This window comes from Hyaena hyaena, unplaced genomic scaffold (assembly GCF_003009895.1).
Source record: "Hyaena hyaena isolate Hyena2069 unplaced genomic scaffold, ASM300989v1 scaffold_56, whole genome shotgun sequence".
Lineage (NCBI taxonomy): Eukaryota > Metazoa > Chordata > Mammalia > Carnivora > Hyaenidae > Hyaena > Hyaena hyaena.
The window spans coordinates 3,649,776-3,674,517 of NW_024080688.1; the positions used below are offsets into that span (position 1 = coordinate 3,649,776).

Genomic DNA, 24,742 nt, shown 5'->3' on the forward strand with positions numbered 1-24,742 from the left:
GAAGGGCAAGGATACTGGTCTCGGCTGAAGCAAGAGCAGGGACACTGCTCACGGCCTTCAGGGCTTCTAGAGTGGGCTACACATGGTAGACAGAGGGATCCATGGCGACTGGGGCCCCATCCACGGTGAGAGGAGCACAATGGAAATAATTTTAAAGTTTCTATAATCAAACGAGGTCAGACAGCTCTGCACTTCCTCTGGCAGAACATGCATTTGAAAGAAAAATGAAAAACAGTCGCTAAAGCCCAGAGCTGGAAAAGCAGACTCCATGAGGTCCTCTGGAAACAGAACCTGCTGGTGAATGTAAATCTTTGAATGAGTCATGATCAGAAAGCTTTGATTTTTCTGGGCCAAGAGCAAATCAGGAGAGAGTTAAATGGATAAGCAGTTGCTTCTTTCCTAGGCCGTGAGAAGTCAAGAGAGCACGAGCCAGACCTTCTGGCACCTGCATGAAGGACTTCGGGGGTCGGCACCAGGCCTCCCCTGCACCCCTCCCCCAGCCCACCCTGCTGGAGCTGGGCCTCTCACCTGATACTGGCTCCAGTCAATGTTCAGAGAGCAAGTCAGGAAATCGGGGATGCTCAGTGGGGCATCGACGTAGTCCTGGGGACAGAAAGACACCTGTGAGACGCAGGCTGGCCCCCAGGAGAAGCCGTGATGACAGGGCGGGCCATGGCTCTGAAGCTGTGGCTACCACAGGCTGCCAGGACATCCCTCCACAGCACTGCCTTCCCCGGGCCAGATGCCTGTGCTACCCAGCAAGGGACAGTTTTAAAACCAAAGGGACCAGATTAGTGCTCCCAAGTGGAGCTTTTCAGTAGATCATTCTAGTGTCCGCTGCTGAGACAGACACGATGAATCTGTATTCAGCACCCAGCAGGCTCCAGTGACCTGTCCTGCCGGACTGGGAAGGGAACAGAATGCTGGTCCCACTTTTTACACAGATGATGGAACGGAGAGGAAAGAAGAGTTCCTATTTTGACCCTGAAAAATCCTTTGAAGAAACAAATCAAAGGTGACAGGAAAGCATATATGAGAATTTAAACATGTACACATAAAGAGGAGAGGAAGGGAAAATAATGGTATTCATCCATGGAAGAGAAGAAAAAGGAAAAGGGTTTTGTTTTCCCCAAAAAGACTGCAAGCTGTTCTCCAGGGTCTCCCTTTCTTAAGAGCAGGTCGCCTGAGTGGCTCAGTCAGCTGAGTGCCTGACTCTTTTTTTTTTTTTTTTTTTTTTTTTTTTTTTTTTTTTTTTTTTTTTTTTTTTTTTTTTTTTTTTTTTTTTTTTTTTTTTTTTTTTTTTTTTTTTTTTCTAGGAGAGAGAGAGAGAGAGAGAGAGAGAGAGAGCGTGAGCAGGGGAGGGTCAGAGAGAGAGGGAGACACAGACTCCGAAACAGGCTCCAGGCTCTGAGCTGGCAATCAGCACAGAGCCCGACGCGGGGCTCGAACCCACGAACCGCGAGACCATGACCTATGCGAAAGTCGGACGCTTAACCAACTAAGCCACCCAGGCGCCCCACCTGACTCTTGATTTTGGCTCAGGTCATGATCTCAAGGTTCATGAGATGGCACCCTACATTGGGCACTGTGCTGAAGGCCCTGGCCTGCTTTTGATTCTTTCTGCCCCTCCCGTGTGCACTCTCTCTCTCTCAAAATAAATAAACAAACATTTTAAAAAATGTTAACTTCAGGGGTGCCTGGGTGGCTCAGCTGGTTAAGCTTCCGACTTTGGCTCAGGTCATGATCTCACGGTTTGTGGGTTCGAGCCCCGCATCAGGGTCTGTGCAGACAGCTCAGGGCCTGGAGCCGGCTTCAGATTTTGTGTCTCCCTCTCTCTCTGACCCTACCCTGCTCACACTGTCTTTCTCTCTCCCTCAGAAATAAATAAAAACATTAAAAAAATTTTTTTCAATAAAAAAAACGTTAAGTTGATAAATGTTACCGCTCATACCTGCTTCCAGTTAAAAATGAGCCCTTCAGCCATGTAATCTCGATCCTTATATTCCTTGAAAAATTCACAGCCTGGAAAAGAAGGGCAGAGTTAAGATACCACCCTTGCGAACCCAGTTTCCTGAGTTGCCCCTGAGTGTGGAAGGACCAAGATGGCCACCAGCTCACACTTCATCCTGGTGAGCCCCGTAGGAGGCCACAACTGATGTGCATGGGGACCAGCACCGGCAGGCGAGAATGAGTCTCTGGTGCTCCTCTGCTTTCTAGCCACACGCCTTCCTGAGGAGGTACTGCCGCCTGCACACCTCTGTCTCTCTCTCCCTCTAGGCTCAGTGGTTCTTGGCCACTTCCCCCTGATATCAGGTCCCTTTGTCCTACATGTCCGACATGCCAAAAGCCGGCAAACGAAGCACAGCTTACAGTCTGAGCGGGCAGCACTTTTCGCGGCCACTTCTCTCGTTACTGAGAGTCGCTCCCTGTCTAACACCGACCTCACAGGCCTCTAGGGACGTTCTGGAAAAGACCAGGGACAGGTGCCCACGAGACATTTCCATCTCCAACAGACCTGGCCAAGAGGTACTTTTCTGTATCATTCTCCAGAAAAACTGTAAGAACCCGCGCCAGGGTGGGTCCTGGGGAATACAGAGAGCAAGAGTGGAGGGAAAGGGCTTCAGCAACATCCTCAGTTTCAGATCTCGGCCTTTCACTCAGCTCTGTGACTGCAAACAGCCTGGTTTTCTCACAGTGGCTCGAGACGAAATGAAACGATACAGATAAAACACCTTGGCAGCACTGGTGCGGACGCCTTTCAGACGACGGCGCACTATCATCATGACCCTGCCACTGCGAGAAGAGCCACAGTGCCAGCCACGGAGCGGACAGTCAGCAACAGTGTGGCTCGCAGAGAACGAGGTGTGCTCGTATGCCACGGCCCAGCGAGCGCGCTGGGGCTGCGGGGGGGCTGCCGGCCACGAGAGTGGGAGAGGGCCCTCTGAGGCAGCTTCCCAAAGGAGTTCTCACTTCCTCCCCCACAACCAGTACAAACTCTGGGGCGCACATGCCTCTGGCCACAGGTCCGAGTCTGGTGAGGTCCCCGAAGGCCATCAAACAGTTGGAATTCTGTGGAGGTGGCCACAGGCCAAAACAATTCACACGGACCTTCCCCAGCTCCCCTTGGGCCAAGGTCCTGTGGGAGGGCCGCCCCAGGAAGACAGAAAGGGTTCCTTCAGAGAGGAAGGTCTGGAGACACAGCCCAGGCCCTCGGCGCTCAAAGCCCCCGGCCTCGCTGCTGACTGAGAAGTCAGGAAACAATCCTTGGCTCTAACACTCCAGCCTATTCTGGGGTTCCTCACTGGTAAAAAGGAGAAATATATATATCAGACAGAGGCCCTGGGATTATGAGCCTGGGTTTGGAAAAGACACCAATTATCTCTCTGAGCTCCCTAGGCCTGTTTTCCCAAACTCGACCTGCCCAAATCAATACTGCAGGCTCTGGGCTGAGCTCCGGCCAGCCTGGGATGCGGAGGCAATTTCGTGGGAAAGACGGATGGAATTAAAATAGATTCAGTCCCCAGGGCGATGCCTGACACTCATTACCTGAACAGGCTTCCAAACGCACTGAGAGTCAAGAAGGATGGGACGAAAAGCAAAGCGGGGGTGAGAAGAGCCACTCACTCAAGGAGAAAACCAATCAGACGCATGCCATGCAGTTTTCTATTTTGGTGCCCTGAAGCAAGTGCTCCCAGAACACTTCTGTTCAAGGGCCAGTCCAAGCCCCAGTCAGCTGGACAGAGCTAGAAATGACAGCATCGGACTTCCCGTCTGGCCTCAGAGTCATCAGAGGACTCAGCCAAGATGCCATGAACAGCTACGAAGCGCAGTTTGTGACTGGGTTTCGTCAATGGTTAGCTGTTTCTTTTCCTTGGGATGAAGTAATCCAGGCTTGTAAAGAAATTCAAGAACACAAGCAGAGCAGGAAAAAAGTGCTTCTCCCGCCCCTCACCTGGGTGTGCGGTGGCATTCCCACCCCCCCCCCCCCCCCAGCTCCTTGGTTTCTGTTGATCCCTCTCTCCTTCCCTCCCCCCAACACACACACCCAACTGCCCGGTGTAGTACGCAAGTGCTTCGGGAAGAACAGGGGGGAAGAAACCCACAGGCTGTATCGTCTTAACCATTTTCGCCTATTTCTTCCTCACCCTTTCCTGTAACCACTTTTCCCCTTACACTGCTGACGTCGTACAATACAATTCTGTGTCCTGCTGGGCATCTTAAGCATCATTCCGTATCAACAAGTGTAAGCATTTTCCTAGGAGTATGCAGTATTTCTAGGATTCTGTCATCGTCACTGACTAAGGAGAATGTTTCTCACGTTCTGCTGGTATAAACAGACAGCGGGATGAGCATCCTCAGCCCCAAGTCAGCTGCGTTATGGTCTGTTGAGGGACCGCGAAGGGAGTTAACATTTCAGGAGTCTGGTAACAAGCTGCCTCATTAAGCAGGAAGGACACTGTGCTCCAGTCCTGGAGCAGCGGTACCCAGACTTCTACCAGAACTCTCCTTCCTAAACCCAGCTCTACTTAGAACTGAAATATAAAGCGATGGCTGGTTCCTCACGTGTCTTTACTGGTGAGTGGAGCACTTCAGTCCACGGGCCCCCAAGACACCTCTTGGGAGTCCGGAGCTGGGTCTGAAAATCAAGCTTTAGGCTAACGGCCCCAGCGCAGACACCCTGGGTAGGACATTTCTGCCACAACGTGGCTCTGATACAGTCAAGCCCACAGCAGCAGCATGACGTGTGCATCGACCCAAAGTGGCTTTCAGGAAGAGGAACTTCCCTGAGCCTCTCCTCCACGTGCCCATCATTTAGCTTGCTGTTTACTGAGCAAAGGGGGGAGAGGGGTCTGGCACCCTACCATGAAATAAGCACCATTGCCTTCATCTTACGGAGGATGAAGCCAGTGCTAAGTAGGGTTAAGGGACTTGTTCAAGGACACACAGCACTAGGCTGGGACTCACGCCCCCCTCTGCATGGCACTAAGCACTAAGCTGTCAGAGAAGAGTGAAGTGAGACTCCAAGGGAGGCCACTGTAAAAGCACCGAGCTATCGAGGCTCGTGGCTTGGATACCACGAGCTCACACTGGTGAGGACACCCTCTCCGCCAAGTACCAGATTAACTTGTCGTTCTAATGAGAAGACCCGCTGAACGGCAACCTGCTGTCATGGGCCCACCTTGCTACCAGCTCTGTGGCCCCAGTATCAGGAGACAAGACCCTGCGCGGGACCGAAGGCAGATGCTGATGCTGAGAGGCAGGCGAGAGGGTTCGAGGAGAAAGAGTACACTTCCTGTGGACTGGTGACAATCTTGTGCGGATATTCCGTGCTGAACAAGCAGGCATTGTCAGAAAAGTGTAAATGCAGGGGTGCCTGGGTGGCACAGTCAGTTAAGTGTCCGACTTCGTCTCAGGTCATGATCTCGCGGTTCGTGGCGTCGAGCCCCGCATGGGGTTCTGTGCTGGAAGCTCAGAGCCTGGAGTCTATTTCAGATTCTGTCTCCCTCTCTCTCTGCCCCTCCCCCGCTCATGCTCGGTCTCAAAAATAAATAAACTATATTAAAAAAAAAGAAAAAGCGTAAATGTTACCAACTGGACCAGTACGGCTTTAGCGTCCAGTGCACACAGTACTGCCCGGGCCACGGGCTGCGTGCAGATCTGTGCACCAGAGACCAACGCAGCCAGCTCTGTGTACACCAAAGTGCCCTGTGCCTCGGTGAGGCCACCAACCATGTAAAACTGGAGACAGAGCAATTAGCTGGTGTTCTTTATCACCAGAAGGGCCTCACCTGGGGCAATTTCCATAAATGACTTGATCACCCCAAGACAGACATTCCAAGGTCCGCATCCACACGGGCCAGTGCAGCATGATTCGCTGCCGACACAGAGTACTAGTAATGTTGTTTTATGCTGAAATAGTATTTTACCTGCACAGGGCACTTTGACAATCATGATCTCATCGAAGCTTCACAACAAAACCTTGAGTTAAGCCTTTCCAAGTTCCAAATGGCATCTGAGAAAACCTGAGGCTTGGAGAGGTGAAGTAACTCGCTCAAGGCTGTAGTAGCCATACCTGAGCCAGGACTCAGTCCCTGGAGTGGAAAGTGCTTTCCGGGACAGTGTCCTACACTAAGCATGAGAGCTTAAGACTGAGACTCACAGTGTCCTATGCTGGTCAACGTAAGACGCCCCGGGAAAAGCCCAGGGCTCCTATGTACCTAAGTGTAGAAGGCCCGCGAATGGCCTCTGAGAGCTCCCGGTCCTGGGAAGCCTGTCACTTGACTAGACCCTGAAAAGAGCTCCCTACCTGGATACGGGATGGAGAGGAGAGTGAAGTCGGCATAGCGCTGGGCTTTGTCCACCTTCTCGGAGGAGGTTACGCTACAAGACAGGACACAGTGTGTTATGGCATCACAACACATACGCATCGCCCCCAACGAGTATTACAGCGTCAAATGAACCTCTTGCTAAACTAGTCTTAAGGGCCACCTGGGGAGCTCACTCAGTTGAGCGGTTGACTCTTGATTTCAGCTCAGGCCATGATCTCACGGTTCATGAGTTTCAGCCCCGTGTAGGGCTCTGTGCTGACAGCATGGAGCCTGCTTGGGATTCTCTGTCTCTTTCTCTCTCTGTCCTTCCCCCACTTGCATTCTCTCTCATTCACAAAAATAAACATTTAAAAAACAAAAACACAACAACTCTTCAGAATTAGGAATGAGTCCTTTCAGCAGTGCTTACTTTGAACAATGCAGAAATGTAACTTCTCTGCCCCCTACTCTAACTTCTCAAGCAAGAGAGGTCTTACTCTCCAGTTTGACGGCAATCACAAGCACAACAGCCTTCCCGCTAAGCCCCACAAACGAGGGCAGCACAACTGCCCTGACCCAGCAGGGGGAGCGAGCCGAGAGAAAGCAACTGAGACACTGTCCAAAGGGGCCTTTTGGGGGCCTCTGGCCTCCAATATTCACAGAGGACACTCCTAAACAGGATGGACAAACGGCATCTGACAGGGAAAGACTTAGGCCACTCTGACAGATGAAGGGAAGAAGGGCAGAGGGAATGCTCAGGTGCCTACAGAGAGCGAAGCTGTAAGGCCTCAGAATGCCTTACTCCCTAAGACAACCTCAGCATCAATAAGAGTCAATATTATGAAAAAAAAATGCTGGGAAAAACTCCTACAATCTCATCACCTCATTATTTTCAAATTTCTTATTTGAAATTTGATTTCTTCTTGATTTCTTATCAGCTACCAAGATTTAGTCCATACGTGAAATAACAATTGGACATATGCTGATTTTTGATGTTGCTGTTCCACTTAGAAAGCGACTCGAATCCACCAGAGATGGTGAGAACCTGGAGCCAGGGGAAAAACTTTCAAGAGTATCTAAGAAAAGGAGGCAGCACAGCACAGGTTAGAGACTCATGGTACCTCAGTTATTACCTGCAAGACCTTGAGCAAGTTACTTAACCTCTCTGTGCTTCAGTTTCTCACCTGGAAGAGAGGGGTAGTAGAGCCTGCCTTGCAAGAATGTTTGAAGATCCAGCTAGAAGATGTACAGAGAGCCCTCAGCATGGGGCCTGGTGTGTGGTGAGCCTTTGGTCACTGCTGTGTACCATCACTGACCTGAAAAGCTGTGAACACATCAACTCTGCCCATTTCCCAGCGGGTGCCCTGTACTTACTTCATACCAAACTTCACCTTCTTGTTCTCCACCATCAGGTCACAGATGTATTTGACTGACAGGTACCGAAGCAGCTTGATGTCATAGCCTCTGACCTTATCAAAAAGATGCGTGTCGGAACTTCTGAAACAAAGAGCCCGAGGGAGAGGTTGTACGCACATTAGTTCAGAGAGGTTTGTGGGGAGGGAGGTAGGGAGCATGTTCAAGGAAGTCTTCTCCAGAAGATGGAGGGAGGGCCGACACAGGACAGCTGGTTTCAGGGAAGGTGACTTTCTAAGAGATTACTCTGCTCTCTGGGACACATTTCAAAGAGGAGCAATCGGCAGCCGGAAACTGGGAAAGGGCTTTTGGGCGCTGCTTGACATTAAGCCAGAGGACTCAAGATAATCTCTGAGTTCCAAAAAGCAGCAACCTGGTGGCCGATAGAGTCTTTGAGCTTCCATTAGAGTTTATCTCCCTCCCCCCGCCCTTTTTCCCCTTTATGACCATTTTTAGCCATATGATTTGCTCAAAATGTAACAGAGTGAAATGCTTGTCGGGAGATGGGACTTTTTAGAGCTATTTTATCAACTGATCATGGAATAGTAGCAAGTGAATTCCCTCTACTTAGCAGGTCTAAGAAGCAAGGAGATAAAATTTTTCCTAATCCCCCAGGCTGTCTTTTGATCAGTCATACAGATGAAGGCAAAAGTGGAACAAGTAAACAGTCCCCATTAATTTTTTAATGCCCAGTGCTTTGCTGTCCACAGCAGTCTCCTCGCCAAGAACAGTATGCTATGGAAGGCGGCCTGGCTGAGGCCGAGGTCGTCTGATCTCAGGGGAAGAGCCAAACATTCTTGAGCACAAGCCAGGGTTGCTGCTCTTGGAACGAACAGGCAGAACTGGGCATAGCGAGATGCTTTTTCATGCACCCAGCCATGATTTGGGGCAGCTGATCTTACTAGGGTGCTTGTGTGCATTCCAGAGATGGTTGACACCAGTTAAAGACCTTCCACGGGTACAGACCATGCAAAGGAGCTTTTCCAAAATATCCCAGAGTGTCATTTTCTGAAATCATTTGGAGAGGAGGCAGGCCAAATGTGAACCAACCCATTTCCTCCCTTAAAGGGGGCCTAAAATAGATCTTTGTATCAGGCTTTATTATGGCATCAATCACAACCTGATGAACTGTGGGACATCTAGTCTCTGAGTCTCCCACATGGAGACCGTAGCCCTTGCCCTGTGCCTTGGCACAGGTGCTGTGTGACATCTGGCAGGCTGGCTATCAGCACCCTGGCCACCCCCTGGAAACCACGGGGCTTGAAGACACACACAGACGTCTGAACCCTGTCTCAGACCTGTGGACCCTGGAGCTGGGATATTATCCAGGATGGAGAGAGACTGCTCAGGCATAAATCGATAAAATCAGCTCTGGTGGAAGCTATTGGATGGACCTTAGCAACCTTATTTCGAGGGCACGGATTTAGCAGTGGAAGGGAAGAAGCCAATGCACTCACCTGGACCACACTGACTACATACCATCGGTATGAAAACGGCCACTAACGGTCACTTACCCATCCCCAATACAAGCCCAGACCCGTAACAACCTGGCACTGACCGAAGGGCGCAGTCCTCCTCTGTGATGTCCTCTGCATCTGCCCAGGCATCATCTGCACCTCCTGCCAGAGAAACCTGTCAGTGCTAAGGCTTCACAGGGGCCACCCAGGGGCTTCTGGACCAGGCTCCTCCCCCCTGCTCCGGCTCCACCCACAGGGACGGGCCTCGCGTCTGTCAGCACCAGGTGCCCCATGTGGCCGGCAGTCTTCTCTCCCCCAACATCTGCCTGAGTGAAGAGAAGGCCCCTGGTCCCCCCAGAGCTTGCTCGAACTCCCTACCTATGCCACTGTGGCGTGGGTGGCTATTCTCTACAACTGGGCTCTTGTTCTTAGATGATGCAGCTCAACATTTACCTGAGAAAATATAGTTGTAGCCAGTGCGTCCATATAGCTCCCCCCATCCTGCCAAGGTAGCTGACCTGCAAATGTGCTGGGAGAGAAACAACATTTTCAGACGCTTTTCTGGGTTTTTTTGTTTTTCCCAGCTTTATCGAGATATAACTTAGGGACAATATTCGTGTCAGTTTAAAGTGTACAACATGCCGATGTGACACACACATGTTGTAAAACCACCATTACCACCACAGCATTAGTTAACATCTCTACGTCATACAATTACCGTTTCTTTTTTTGTGGCGAAAACCTAAGATCATCTCTTTTTGCAACTTTCAAGCATATAACACAATATTAGTAACTGTAATCACTCTGCTGTACATTAGGTCTACAAGTCTGTACCCTCTGGCCGACGGGTCAAGATGGTTTCTCAAGTGTGCCCAGTCGAAGGAACTCCTGGGACTCTTCAAGTTCTTCTAGCCTGTCTTCCGAGTCCAGGAGCACTGAAGTCTTATCTGCTTCGAGGTCACGGTAGGCAGTCTATGGTATGCCTGGAATTTTTAATCTACATCCTCTGTCAAGAGGGGTATCTCTCCCAAACAGGTGGCACCAGAGTGTTACTGAGAGTAAATGGCTAGATTGAGTTCCATGTGTACGTGTGTATGTGTACATGTGTAAGATCCGATGTGGCTGTATATGGATATGTGCTGGGCGTGGCACTGAACATTTACACTTTCTCCCTGAGCCCATGAGGCAGATGTGGCAGGCGCCAGGCACTGCTGCTGCTTCACAGCAGAAAGGTGCAGAGAGGTGACGTGACATGTAAGGTCATACACGGGGGGGCTGAGCAGGGATTTCATCCAGACCCGCATACCTCCAATGCCTGTGCACTGAGCATTGCATGGAACTGCTCAGCACAGGGGTGAGCAACCTTGGAAGCAGGTGGGTCACTTAAGGGAAAAATGTTTGGGAGCATTTTTTTTTTTTTTTTAAAGAAATTACATCTCTTTCCTCGTTATTAAGGAAACGTACCAAGCTGTAACTGTGCTTGCATTTTTTTTTTTTAATTCTTTTCCTCACTACTTAAGGATCACTTTGAAAGCTAGAATTCTAGAAACCAGGCAACTGGCCTGAACTTCACTATCTAACTTTAAGGCTGCATCTTTAATCGAGCTGTGTTTGATGAGATCCAGCAGGGCTGGGGGAATGGGAGGAGACACGTGGTGATGGGGAAGCAAATTAGCCCCGAGAGTTTCAAGAAAGGCTGGGGGTGGCAGTGAGCGGGCTAGGAGATCACACCAGAGAGAGGGGTGGCTGCGTGACAGAGGGGGCGAGGTGCATTCCTGAATAGGTCACACAGACCGGCTGCCTGCAGGCTTCTTCTCTATCTGTAAGACGTTCTGACAGCAAAGGGGTGTGGGTGGGAAGCCCCAGGTCACCTCCCTGCTCTCTAGAGGTAGCGGCAGGCTGAGAGAGAGGGCGGGTAACAGAAAAGCAACCTGGATGGACCTGAAGAGGGTGTGGTGCTTTTTCGGGGCTGGGGACAAGAAGAGATCTGTGGGAAGGCTGTCCTGGAAGCCTGCAACTAAGGACTTGGGCCTGAGCAAGATGCGCTCTCACGGGAGCTGCTTCGCCTTTTCTGGGTCCAAAAGCATGGTGAAAATCTGATGAAAATGAGCAACTGCCTCCAGAAAAAAAGGTACACACTGCAGTTTACATTATAGACGTTTCTAGACTCTCCCAAGTCCACCCACGGACCCGTCTCTAGTTGCTGTTAGGAGCCCCTGCTCTGCGGGAACCAGTTAGTAGGAGCAGGGAAGTGAACTGGGGCCGGGAAGAGCCAATGCCCAGCTTCAGAACCTGCAAAACTCTCATGGCAAGTAGGGAGGTGGGAGTCCTGAGAGCAAGACAATAGGGCACATTTGGCTTGAGGGGTATTTGTTTGTTTTGAGGCGTAAACAGTCATTTTTACTGGGCTCAGACCAGGAGTCCGTGGGTCTTGAGGACCTCTGTGTATCTGCTGATTTTCTTCTCCAAGTTCTTTTTGGCCTGTTTCTGAAGCTTCATGAGCTGCTTTTTCTTCCAGTAATGGATCTTGGCCTTCTTCCTCTTCGCCCCCAGGGTGGCGGTTACTGCCCGGGACTTCCAGCCCACCTCATGAGCCAGAAGCTCCAGGTAAGCAAACTTTTGTGTGGGCTTCAGACGCACAGCCATGAGGGCAGCAAGAACCACCACCCGCTTTTTCTTGTCATAGGGTGGCGGGACCCCACCTAACACGTTAAGGCAGTCCGGGCCGGGCCGCCTGGCCTCAGCTGGTCTTGTAGGGCAGCATGCCTCGCGCTGTCCACCAGAAGATCCATTTGGGTGCTCCGAAGTGGTAGGAGCCACAGCGTGGGTGAGTATTTATCTGCTTGTGGAGAGAGGCCAGGTACTCCAACTTGTTTCTGAAGAAATTGCCAGAAATGCTGATGTCTTCATAGGGCACAACAATGACCTTCAACCCAGAAGCACTTGCTTGGCCACGATGGCCGTCAGGCGGCCCAGGAGACAGTGTCGGTTGCTGAGCACCAGGACCTGGCCCCTGCCACCTTGGGCAGCCACCTGGGAAAGCCTGTTCGAGTCTGACCGGCATGTGTTCTCATGCCCGCCCTCCCCCAGCATCTAAGTTGCTTGCACCAAACCTCACTCTGCATTTTTCCTGTTAAATCTTTTCAGAGCACGCACACACACTGTCTTTGGCTCCTGAGTTTTGAGACTGTTTCTTGAACTCTTTCCAAGTTCAGATGCCTCTTTCTGTCCCAGTTCTCCCATACCCTTAGACCTGTCCTTGCCTTTTTGGTAAGTCAGGCAGTCGGACCTGGCCCAGAAGACTCATCAGATTGAAGAGAGCGGGCGAGCTGCCTAACTCTCCAAGTGAGGCACCAGACTCCTCTGAAGGAAGGTTCTGGGATGGAACCTGGCGGAAGTCGTGCTGCACTACAGATTCTCATGCCGGACCCCTGCCCCTTAGCCTCATGGCTCCAATCCATGACCCCATTATTTTTGCACTTGAAGCTGGTCTGAAAAAGCAGGATGCACTGTGACTGCTCTTCATCGATCTAATTATGAGTGGCCTCTAGTCCTGCACGAGGAACATCGCTCTGTAGGGTTTGTTCATCTCATAACCAACTTTGCCACAGAGAAGAAAGTGGCAGACCTTTGCTCCCCATCTCTTAAGGGAGGAGACAAAGAGAAAGACGACTTGTCCCAAGTTTAACTGTCTAAAAGCCAGATACAGTGTTGGGGGAGAAAATGGCACGGGAGAACATCTTACCCTTAACTGCTTGAACCGTCTTTAAAAAAACCGTCAATAATGCATCTCATCTAACCCAATGATATCCAAATATTACATCGACATATAATCACCTTAAAAACCATCGATATTTTACATTTTTTTGTACTAAATCTTCAAAATCCGACTTGCAGTGCTCGCTTCGGCAGCACATATACAAAATCCGACTTGCAGTTTACACTTTTAAGTACCTCTAAACTGGAATGTTTTACTTTTGGCGGTTTTTTTTGACTAAGAGAAAATTTTGTTTAAGTAATTTCCACGCTCATGACCCTGAGATCAAGAGCTGCATGATGTACCAACTGAGCCGGCCAGATGCCCCTTTACTTTCAGCATTTGAAGGGGAAAGCAGTCCTGCTCCCAATCAGTGTTATGTTTACCGAAAAAACTCCGTATTGTTTCTGCTATAAACTGACCGAAATAAAATGAAACATTTAGCACCCCGGTCGCACTCGCCACACTGACCTGAGTTTTGACAGAAGCAAGCACTTCTGAACACACCTGCTTTCCCGAATCTAGCAGAGGTCCTGCCTCCGAGGTTTTGGTAATAAACCTGCACGAGTTAGCAAGTGCCTGCTGTGAGCCGCGGATCTGAGGGTGAGACCCCGTTCTCTTACCTCTCCTAGCCTCGCTCTCAACTGCCTGCCCACCTGCCTGCCACTCGCTGAGCCCCACAAGGGCAAGGACCGCCCTATTCTTCTCTGTCACCCGAGACACTAGTTCGGGGCCCGCTACTGCTTTATCCAAGAGTCGTAGCTGAGCCTGCACTTACAAGCCAGGGGGGTCCTTTGCTAGGTGCCGTCCTCAAAGAGATTAAGGCAGAAAGAAATGACAGACCTTCAAACACACAATCAGAACGAAGCACACCACAGGGAGGCATGACGTGAGTGAACACCGGTTATGTCAGGAGAAGCCAAAGGCTATGAAACGGTACCGCGCCGCCTGGACCAGAAGGCGTAATAGGAGAAGGAAGCGGGACTAACGGCAAAGCCCTCAGGAACATTTACGAATGCCAAGGACTCCTCGGAATAATCCTTCTAACTCACTGCCCTTCCTCTGAAATCAGGAGGTTTGGGGCGCTTTTCTCACAGGCTTGTCTAGTCTCTGAGCGCCAACGACCTGCCTTCCGGCCACCCGACTTGTTCCGCTGTTGAGCGTGGCCATTTCCAAAACACATTCAGGAAAGTTCCTTATTCGTGGTCTGCAGACAAATGAGAGACAGCAGACTGGACAAGGCCACACAGGTCTCTCAGCTACAAGATGTCCCAGGGCCTCTGTTCTATGAACGTACATATAGCAACACACTTGATGAATCTGGAAGCCAGGGTCTGGGCCAAATCTACCACCACTGTTTGACAGGGAATGCTTTTCACAAGCATATCCTTCAACTGTTGTTCTCCGGAACACACTTCAGGAAACACCGGTTTGCGTGTTACCCGTGTAATTTCTAGTGATAAGCACTATGCTCCACAGACCAGTGCTCTTTAAACTGGAGTTTCGCAACTTGCAGGAAGATGACGACTTTCCAAAAGGGAGGGGGAACAAAAAGCTGTAAGAGGATCACCTTCAGGAACTTCCCTAACATACACCTTCCCAAGGAAGCCTTCATTCAAATCTCCTTCCCTAACCCCCTTTCACACGTGCCCTTCTTCCATTTTACGAAAGGCACAAAGGGGCCCAAACAAGGCTCACGTCTGCCCTCCTCACTGCCCTGGCGCTCGACCACAGCTGGATTCTGCCACCCACTGGGACTTCAGCATGTGCCCTCACGTATCTGCCCACTGCCTAAAGACACTGCATTTGCTCCCCTCCCGTCTTCCGGGCTCCCCCTACTTTAGCCGCTCCTCCGAGACTAATCCTCCTGAAAAAGCTACTTTCATCCCATATTTCCCTGCTCAAAAATCACACCGCTCTCCTGGCAAATGCAAGCCCCGTGGTCAGCATGTGGCCTCCTGCAATCAATCCCTTCCGTCCTCTGGCCTGGCATGAACCTCCCACTGCAGTCAGGGAGGCGTCCTGGCCCCTCCAGTTCCCGTCTCCACGCCGGCCCCCGTGTTGCATCACCTGCTCGGAGCGCCCTCCCCCATCTGCCCGCTAGCATTCTGCTTTTCCTCCGGTGCTCTCAGGCCACGTCCTGCTCACTAAAGTGGCCACCAGTGGCTCCATCCACGCTGCTGGCCCTGTGTTTCTCTTACACCACACCGGAGGACCCTAAATTTCAGTGTGGGAGGCGAGGGAACTCCAGGAAACTTCAACCCCCAGCTCTCTTGGTAAACTTGGCGAAGTTATTTAATCCCTTTGTTTCATCTGCAAAATGAGACCGTCCATTACATCAAAGGGTTGTAAAAAGACAGGTAAAGGGGTGCCTAGGTGGCTTAGTCGGTTAAGCGTCCGACTTTCGCTCAGGTCATGATCTCGCGGTTTGTGGGTTCGAGCCCCGCGTCGGGCTCTGTGCTGACTGCCAGCTCAGAGCCTGGAGCCTGTTTCAGAGTCTGTCTCTCCCTCTCTCTCTGACCCTCCCCTGCTCACGCTGTCTCTCTCTCTCCTAGAAATAAATAAAAAACATTAAAAAAAATTAAAAAAAAAAAAAAAAAAAAAAAGACAGGTAAAATGAGACCACACGGGGGAGCCTCATTAACAACCTTCACTAGAGTATAAGCTCCAGAAGGGTAAGGATGGTCTGCACACCGATGTTTCTTACAGCCTGAAACACAATACACATTCAAAACACTTCGTAAATTATATGATTCAAAGAATGAACACACAACAATGTATTAACTTACTTGATCTAATCTACTCCATAAACCTTTGATGTAGGCTTGATTATTATTCCCGTTCTATAGAGGAGGAAACTGAGGCCTCCAGAACACAGGGTGGGGTACTCTGGTGTGACTACCCCTTGCCTACATAGACTCCCCTGAAAGGTGGTATAAGAGTTGGTCTGTTTCGGGGCGCCTGGGTGGCACAGTTAGTTGAGCGTCCAACTTCGGCTCAGGTCATGATCTCATGGTTTGTGGATTCGAGCCCCGCATCGGGCTCTGTGCTGACCGCCAGCTCAGAGCCTGGAGCCCGTCTTCAGATTCTGTGTCTCCCTCTCTCTCTGATCTTCCCCTGCTCACCCTGTCTCTCTGTCTCTCTCTCAAAAATAAACAAAACATTTGAAAAATTACAAAAAAAAAAGAGTTGGTCTGTTTCTCCAGGATGCTTTGCTCAGCACCCAGTAAATTACCCAACACCTGGCTGGCAAGGGCCAAGAACAAGACAACCCTACACTTTGCATTCAGCCGGTTACCCTGAAGACGGTCTCGGAGAGCATGAGGCTATGATGTGTTCTTACCTTGCCCTTGAACAGGATCACCGGGCAGACAAACCGTCCTCTGCACCTGGCCGTCTTGCTACGGTTGACGAGGTCTTGTAACTTGCTCACTTGCACGGTGCTCTGAAACCTAATGCACAGGCGAGAGACAGGTCAGGCTGGCTTCTAAGTGGGCAAGGGGTGTGTGTGTGTGTGTGTGTGTGTGTGTGTGTGTGTGCATGCGCGCGCGTGTGTTCACAGAGACCCCATGAGAGGTCTGCATGTGTGTGTGAATACTTGTTTGGAATTTAGTAAATGCTTTAATCCCTAAATTCTAGATCACGGATATATTAAGTTTTACAGGGAAAAAAAATGCTGCATTATAAGTATTAAAATTTAAGTCATCCTGATTTTAGAACCTTTAAGATGGAAAAAAAACAGTGAGCTACTTTGAAGATACAGTATACAAAATACAGAAACATACGCAGCAAACCGGGTGTTGACCATGTCTAGAGTGTACACTTTTTTACTCCCAGAGTAAGACAATGGGTGCCCTGGGGAGCGTATGGAAATCACAGCGCCATTTTTGTGAGCTTTCAGGGCGCAGGGTGAGCTGAAGGCTCACATCTCACATGGTGATAAGCTTCTGAAACTCCCTCAACTTCCCAACTGTCTTTAATGGTCCAAACAGCACACAGGGCAGGGAATGCTAGAGCAACAGAAGGAAAAAAGAAGCTATCTGCAGCATGGAGAAATACAGTAGTTACTCCCTGGGCTTGGGGAGGGAGCTTCCGGAACATGAAAGGGTCAGGCTGAGAGAGGAGCTCCAGCAAGGCACACCCACGTCAGATCAGTAGATCCCTAAAACAAGGGTCTCCTCTTAAAGACTCACCTACCAGTGCTGAGCAAAACACTCCCCATCAGCCAGGCAGAGCTTCTGGGTGCACAGGAAATGAGAAGCAGGAACGTCAACGAGTGGGAAGCTACGCAGAGTAAGTGACTGGAAGGGGGGGAAGACACTCCTGTCCTCTCCTCATGAGGGCTGCGCTTCCAGGTCAAGTCCTAGAGGGCATTTAATTCCTTCCATGTCCCAATCCTTCTAGGCACCCATGTGTTGCTGCACACGGCACACCAATACAAACAACCGTTTCCGAATGAGTAAGTTCAGGGCCTCCTACACATCTGTGGTAGCTTTTTAGGCCTATATGGATGCTGTTGGGATTAATAAAGTCTTTCAGACATACTGGTGATTCCTTACTGGTTTTCAACATTCTGTTCATAAGCCAGAGCTACTAAAGTATAACTACTATCCAGTGGGGGCCTGAAATTGAAGTTAAAAAGGGGTTTTCAAATACAAACTTGGACCAACAGTTTGGCAATCTTGGAAGAGAACAAGGGGGTAAGGGAATAGAACTTTCACTTCCCATGGTGTAATCTTCTGTACAGTCTGGTTTAAGATGTTACTTTTGTAATCATTTTTTTTTTCATTTTTGAAGAAAGGAAGAATGGCAAACTCAAAGAGGCTGGGGTGCCTCTTCAAGCTGTGTGTAGGATGGCACTGGCCACCCAGCCAGGCCCCAGAAAATCCACGCTCACTGAAAACCAGATTCTGCCACTTCCCCTCACTCAGTTTCTCTATGAAATAAAAAGGTACCTCAGTACAAAATAATCGAACTGAACTTAGATGCCAGGAGAATATGAAACAGAGAGCACATACAGTACTGTCCACAGCAGTCTTCCTCTCGCCCTCTGGTGGCCTCAGGCCATTTTCACAGATCTGGTCAGCACCATCTATTGCAACAGAATCTCACTTAGTCACACCAGCAGCTTCCTCTGAGTTCTAAATGCTTTGAAACTGCACTGGATTCTCCCAGCTTGAGACCGTCCATTCTGCGAACTTCACAAAACCCAGAGGGACAACATGACAGTATTGCCCTCGTAAGGAATCTGGCAGTTGTTTAGTGTAGAAGCAGGCATTCTTTTTTTCTGGTTAGGCAGTGGTTTATTTTGCTGGTTCCCCTACTCAAAGAACTGATTCAGTTTCTGTTCTTAGTAGTTCCTGTTTTTATTTTTATTATCTCTCGGCCTTAGGATCTTTTTCTTACAGCGCTAAGCACTGCGCTGCGTCTGGCACATGATACTCAGATCTGAATGAATAACTGTTGGCTTGTATATTTATGTTGGTCTTGTGGGACTGAGCTATTAACCTGTGGAATCTGATGCTATCTCTGAGTAGGCAGTGTCAGAACTGAGCTGAATTACAGGACACCCAGCTGGTGTCCAAGAATTGGTAGTGGGGGGCAGCCCTCAACCCCTCCCACACTGGAATTAGGTGCAAACTTAACCACTGTCCCCCCAGGCCTCATCTGCACATCCCCTAATTCTGTCTCTTGTTACACTGTCACTGCTTCTTGATTGGTCTTTGTTACCCACAAGACCTAAAAGAGGGGACTTCATCTACCTGCTAGGGCTTCCACTGCATCCCTGGGGACCGCCACGGGGCAGCAGCACACTGAGTTCTTGTTGACAAACACACGTCTTGGCTGTAAAGAGATCCCTGTCCAGGCTTCTATTCCCAGATTATGGGCTAAACCGGGGGTTGGGGGGTGGGGGGGTGGATGAGCAGAACTAAACCGTTTCCTGAATCCAGTTCTATCCTGTGTAATGCACTCTAACTAGTGCCATATTAACACCAAAGCCAGGTATGTAAAGAAGCAAAAAATCCTGCTTCTTCTCACCTAAACGTGCATATACTGCCTTCTCTTCAACTCAACGGCACTGCCACTCAGAATTACTTCACAGCCTCAGAAGGAGTAAAAAGTAAAAACAAACTCCAGTAACTCCTTGAGGACTATGAATACACCACCGTGGCCCTGGCCGTGGAAGAAGCGTGGTGGTGACGGAAAGGAAAGGCAGACAGATGGACAGAGCAGAGTGAGGAAGACATAGATTTTAATCCCACTCTGCTCCCCACTTCTGTGATCTCAGGGAAAGGCAAGTTACTTCTCTGGGTTTTACTTTCTCTTCCATACAATGAATGGGAAGTGACACCATGCCCTCCGCTGCGTAGGCGCAGGACTTGAGCGAGCTACTGTGTGGAACCCTAACACCTGCCAAACGGCAGGCACTCGACAAACATCAGTGTCCTCTTCTTTAAGGGCCAGACTGAACCAGCACTGAACCACTTTCCTTCCAGGAAATGCTTCTGTGAGGCACCAAGACTGAGTTCCTTAATGCGCTGCTACTACAGGGTGGTCTGGCATCTCCTGGGAGCTGGGCCCCACTCAGATTTTGCACTGTAACTAAAGCCCCAGGTGAGTCACTCGGAGTCAACTTGCAGAAGAACCACCTTGACCACAACTGAGCTTAATTAACATCAGAATGCCATCAGGGCACCAGGGTAAAATCCCGAGCAGAACTGAAGAGGGTGGAGAGGACAAGGGCAAGGAAAGAGAGTTCTTGTTCAGAAACTTCAGCTTAAGTTCTTGTTCAGAAACTTCTCCCTAATTCTGGAAGAAGTTCGGAAGTGACAGAAACCATGTATAACCAAGCCCAAATCTTTAGGCTCAGATTTCCCTGGGGTTCTTAAGCTACACGACTGGGGGTAGGACACAATTTCTGTGATCTGCATACAACGTGGTTTTCTAATACATTCATTTTTCTCCGTGAACCCCACCACAACGTCATGAGAATGCACACTTAATAGACATTACATTTTAGAGGTAAGTAAACTAAGGCTTAGTCTTTAAACTCTGACTGGTTAGTCCTCTGCTCGAAAGCCTTCTCTGGCTCTCTGTGGCCTATAACAGTGGTTGTCAGGCTATAGCATATGTGAGACTCATCTAGAGAGCGAAGAATGTAGATTCTGGAAATTCTGATTCAGAGGCCCTAAAATCTGTGATGTTAGGGGATACTGGCACCATAAAAACCACTAACACCCGCAAGTCCACACTCCTTGGCCTGATGATCAAGACCACATACAAATTGGTCCTTCAGGACCTGCTAGGACTGCGACTCATCCTTCTAATTCCAGCTGAAGAGGATCTCTACCACGGGGTCTTCCCAAACACGCGCACTCCAGGCAGAACGAACCATTCTCCCTGGTTTGTCTGCAGCAGCGCTTCTCAAACTTCAACGTGCATTCGAATCGCGAGGGCATCTCGTGAGGCTGTGATTTTGATTTGGTAGCTCTGGAGCCAAAGATTCAAAGTCGCTGGCCAGTTCGTGGGCGCACCGAAGGGCACACTGAATAGCGAGGGCCTGCCGCACCGCGCAGCGTGACTCTACTGCCGCACTCACCCTAACATCGCACCCACAGGGCCGTGCTCTCACAGCTCCTGTGGACGGCAGCAAGCACGGGAACTAGGGGAAAAACTCTGAGCGCAACATAAAGCCTTTCCCCGAGCCCCCATGCTGCGATTACTTATTAGCCTCAAACAGCTGCTACCATTTACTGACTACCTGCAGGTTGTACCCTGCGCCAGGCGCCTTGTATCTGCTCTCGTCTGACCCGTTGTTACCCCACAGAGGAGCACTCAGGCCGTGGTAGGCCCTCAATAACCGCAGCTCGTCTTTCTAATTCTTACGGTAAATACGCCAGACTTGTAACAGCCCCACTCGGCATCGGGGATTGCACTAGCCACTTTCTAGACACAGGCAGAGACTTACCGATGAGAAAACTAAGAGGCAAAGAGGTTAAATAATCTGCCCAAGTTAGTTATATAGCCAGCATATAACTCGAGCATTCTGACTTCAGACTTCTAAGCTCGACATCTGGTTAAGTGCTCTTAAGAATGGTGACACAGCATACCTCCCAACCAGACTCTCTTAAGAAAAGGTCACTAAGGTTCAGAAAGCTGAGGTGTGAAGTAAGCCGTCTTAAGTCAGCGAGCCCTAGGGCAGGGGAGAAACAGTCGAGCAATGTGACCTCCAGCCGCTCGCCCTATGCCATGCTACTTGGTCAGTCTAACTTCTCAAACCCTGAGTGAAACAAAAGACACCAAGAAGGCTTTCAGACCTTAACCTGAGGAAAGCGAGCCTACCCCGCCCAACTCCCCACCCAGTCGCAGACTTCCTGACTCTGGATGAGCTGTCAGAGCCTCCCCGGACAGGCACACTCTAGTTACATGATGCTCACGTGTCTTTCTCCTTCTCAGAACTTTCATACTCCAGGAACACGATGTGCTGGGGGTAGTGGCCACAGATATCCCCATTCACATTTTGGATCACACTGTAACAGTAGTCTCGGCCAAACAGCTCCAGACATCTCTTCTCAATGCGCTCAACCTGCACAGAGGAGGACACCTGAGCGTAAAGAAGATTCTGGGATTCTGGTATGAGAATTAGACAGTTTGTGACCTGGAAAGGTCAGTGGGAATGACACGCGCCTCTGTGATTATTCTTCAATGCCTGGAAGAGACACTTTGCTGGCACACAGGCCCTAGATGTGTATTTCATTAATCTATCTGCAATATGCTTTGGGAGGGTCTCTGAACCCCTCAACGTTGCAGTGAGATTGTCACGCATTCGAAGGAAAGGATTATAATTTTCATTAGATTTTCAAAGGGGCCCACAATCCATAAAACATTAAGAACTCTTGCTCTACGTTACTTTAGCACTAATCGATTCTCTTCCCTTAGTTCCAGATTACTCCCCATTCTCCAGCCACAAACAAGTACCTAGACATTCTCGTTGTTGTAGTGAGTAAAAGCGACACACAAGGCAGTCTCCCTACACTCTATTTTATTGGCCAAATAGAAGGAAGAGCTTCCCTTAAAACCGTTCCTGCTTTGTTCACAGTTTGGGGAAAGGCCCACTAGAACAAAGGCCTAAGTCGTGTATTATCTTGAATAGTCAACAAGAGATCAGGAATCCTGGAGAGGCTTTAAGGCCAGCTGTAGTGAAAGTCAGGTCTAACTAATTCATTATCACCCTAATCTTCCAGGGTGTAAGACGGAAAAGGAAAAAACTCATAGCGGCTTAGACAAGGAATTCTCAAATCTTAAGATGCATGAGGATCATGAAGAAGCCTGTTAAAAAATGCAAATTCCGGGGCACCTGGGTGGCTTAGTCGGTTAAGCGTCTGACTTTCGCTTAGGTCATGATCTCGCGGTTCATGGGTTCGAGCCCCGCGTCGGGCTCTGTGCTGACTGCAAGCTCAGAGCCTGGAGCCTGTTTCAGTCTGTGACTCCCTCTCTCTCTGACCCTCCCCTGCTCACACTGTCTCTCTCTCTCTCTCTCTCCTAGAAATAAATAAAACATTTAAAAAAAAAATGCAAATTCCAGGTTCCTACTCTCAGAAATTCTGGCTCAGTAGAGATGGATGGGAGCAAGGAACCTTTATTTTTAACAATACTGAATCAGGGGCACCTGGGTGGCTCAGTGGGTTAAGTGTCCGATTCTTGATTTTGGCTCAGGTCACGATCCCAGGGTCGTGGAATAGAGCCCCACATCTGGCTCTGTGCTGACTGCATGGAGCCTGCTTGAGATTCTCTCTCCCCCTCCTTCTCTGCTCCTCTTCACTCGTGCTTGCATTCAACTCTCTCTCAAAAATAAACTTTAAAAAAAAAGGCAAAAAACAAAAACTCACATACCAAAGTTTATTTATCCAGATGAAAACGATTAAAAAAAAAAAAACAGGGGCACCTGGGTGGTTCAGTCAGTAAAGTGTTCGACTTCAGTTCAGGTCATGATCTCGCAGTTCATGGGTTCGAGCCCCGCATGTGGCTCTGTGCTGACAGAGCGTGCTTGGATTCTCTTTCTCTCTGCCCCTACCCCACTTGCAGGCTTGCGCTCTTTCTCTCTCTCTCAAAATAAATAAATTTAACAAACAAACAAGGCTGAAACAGGTGGCCCTCTGGCTAAGCTCTGAAAAACACTTGGTGGTTTGGAGAGTGGGGCAGCCCCATCATTACTGAAGTTTCCCCTAGTTACTCCGGAGAGTAGCATGATGCCAAGTGCCATATGCCCCAGCGGTCCCGAATGGTTCCACGGCCCAGAATGGAACAGAACCCACTAGAAAGCCTGATACTAAACCTATCAACAGCACATAGTGAGTAAGACATAGGAGAATGGCAAGATTCCCTTTTGCCTGTCAAACAGTACCTAGCATGGGAATGGCCTTCCTAGGCTGGATGCCTTCCAGGTCTGGTAATAAGGAGACTAAAGGGAAACCTAAGGGGAGGAAGAAAGAGGAACTGAGACGGGCTTATGATAAAGTAATAGAGAGAGCGTGGGCTGTTTTCCTGCTACCAGAAGGGAAGAGATGAGCTTAGGTCTAAAGTCACGCTAAGCCTATATAAGGAAGCAACACACTCGGTGTTTGTCTCCGTTCCATTCTGACCTCTGACCTGGAGAAATCCTCTAGACTTTTTTTTTTTCTCATCACTTAAACCTGGGTGCTTTTGTACCCACGTCTGATGCACAGGAACAACCCTCTTCACCTTCCCCTCCCTATCTCTGAACATGGTCTCTTAGCTCTGATCCTTGACCTCCATACCCCTGGTCGCAAACCAAAGGACGCCCCTCCTCGGCTCATGCTGTGACCAGTTCCTCCTTTTCCGGCTTTTAAACCCGACCCTTACTCTCCAGATCCAGACCCTAAGAAATTACAGCTCTCCTTCCTCTCACCCCTGACCTCAGCCTTTCCCTCTGTAACTCTGCAAGCCTAGAAGCTTCTCTCTGTGCTCATCACACCTTCGAACTCACCTTCGAGCCGCCCGTCCCGCTACAGTCCTTGGCCCGGTACTGAGTCCGGGAGAACTCCTCCAGCAGTTCCCCGAGCCCCGGCTCCCGCGGCGGCGGGCTGCCCGAGGAAGCCGCGGGCCCCGCTGAGGCGACAGCGGCTGCCCTAGCGCCCGCCATGGCCCAGCCCCGCGTCCCTTCTAACCCCACGTCCCCCTCAGCGCGCCTCAGCCCTGCCCATGGCACCTGGAGTTACCAACTCCGAAACCTCCCGAACAGCCTCAGCCGCCGCCTTCCCTCTCCACTTCCGGCCCCGCCCCACCCTGCCGGATGTTTACTTCGGCCCAGGCCAATCGGAGCCCGGGACTCGCGCCCCGCCCCGTGATACCCGGCCCACCTCCAAATGCGGCGCGATCCAAGTGGTCTAGGGAGAGGGAGCCGGGGCAACTCGCCCACACCTCTTGCTCCGCCCCTCGGGGGTTTCCCCTGGGGAAGCCGGGCTAAACCACTGGGGCTGCGGGAGGGGTGTCGGTACGGGAAGCAGGAGGAAGGAACTATGGGAAAGAAGGAGAGGAAGACTGGGATAAACCATTCCAGGGAGACGAAGAGGGGACGCTCGAAGGCCGCTAGTGTTGGCAATCATAGTAATAAGAGTAAGTAATAATAAAACGGCATTTGATAAGACGCTTCTTTTTGCACTGCCCCTCAAAACGTCCCTGGGATTATAAGATATAATATTATAGTCGACCCATTTTATTAAAGAAGGAACCGGGAGTCATAACTGTGTTAAAATTCTATAACTGAAAAGCACCGTATTCTTTGT

At 50.0% G+C, this 24,742-nt stretch overlaps 1 protein-coding gene and 1 pseudogene across 3 annotated transcripts in view; both read right to left on the bottom strand.

Annotated features, from left to right (window-relative positions):
- MTMR14 (myotubularin related protein 14) overlaps nt 1-24,175 on the bottom strand; it is a 45,679-nt gene extending 21,504 nt beyond the window's left edge. The window contains exons 1-9 of one of the 3 annotated variants that reach the window (XM_039231439.1): nt 23,944-24,173; nt 21,374-21,522; nt 16,279-16,387; nt 9,632-9,707; nt 9,280-9,340; nt 7,683-7,805; nt 6,308-6,381; nt 1,952-2,022; nt 529-603 (exon numbers count right to left, since the gene is read on the bottom strand). In XM_039231439.1, the coding sequence (XP_039087370.1) occupies nt 529-603; nt 1,952-2,022; nt 6,308-6,381; nt 7,683-7,805; nt 9,280-9,340; nt 9,632-9,707; nt 16,279-16,387; nt 21,374-21,522; nt 23,944-24,099 (894 nt within the window). In that variant the 5' untranslated portion in view covers nt 24,100-24,173. Of the gene's footprint in view, nt 1-528; nt 604-1,951; nt 2,023-6,307; nt 6,382-7,682; nt 7,806-9,279; nt 9,341-9,631; nt 9,708-16,278; nt 16,388-21,373; nt 21,523-23,943 lie in introns of all 3 variants that reach the window. The other 2 variants (XM_039231438.1, XM_039231440.1) reach the window with 2 other exon arrangements.
- Nucleotides 11,588-12,271, bottom strand: LOC120231284 (annotated as a pseudogene).
- Nucleotides 24,176-24,742: the final 567 nt, after the last annotated feature.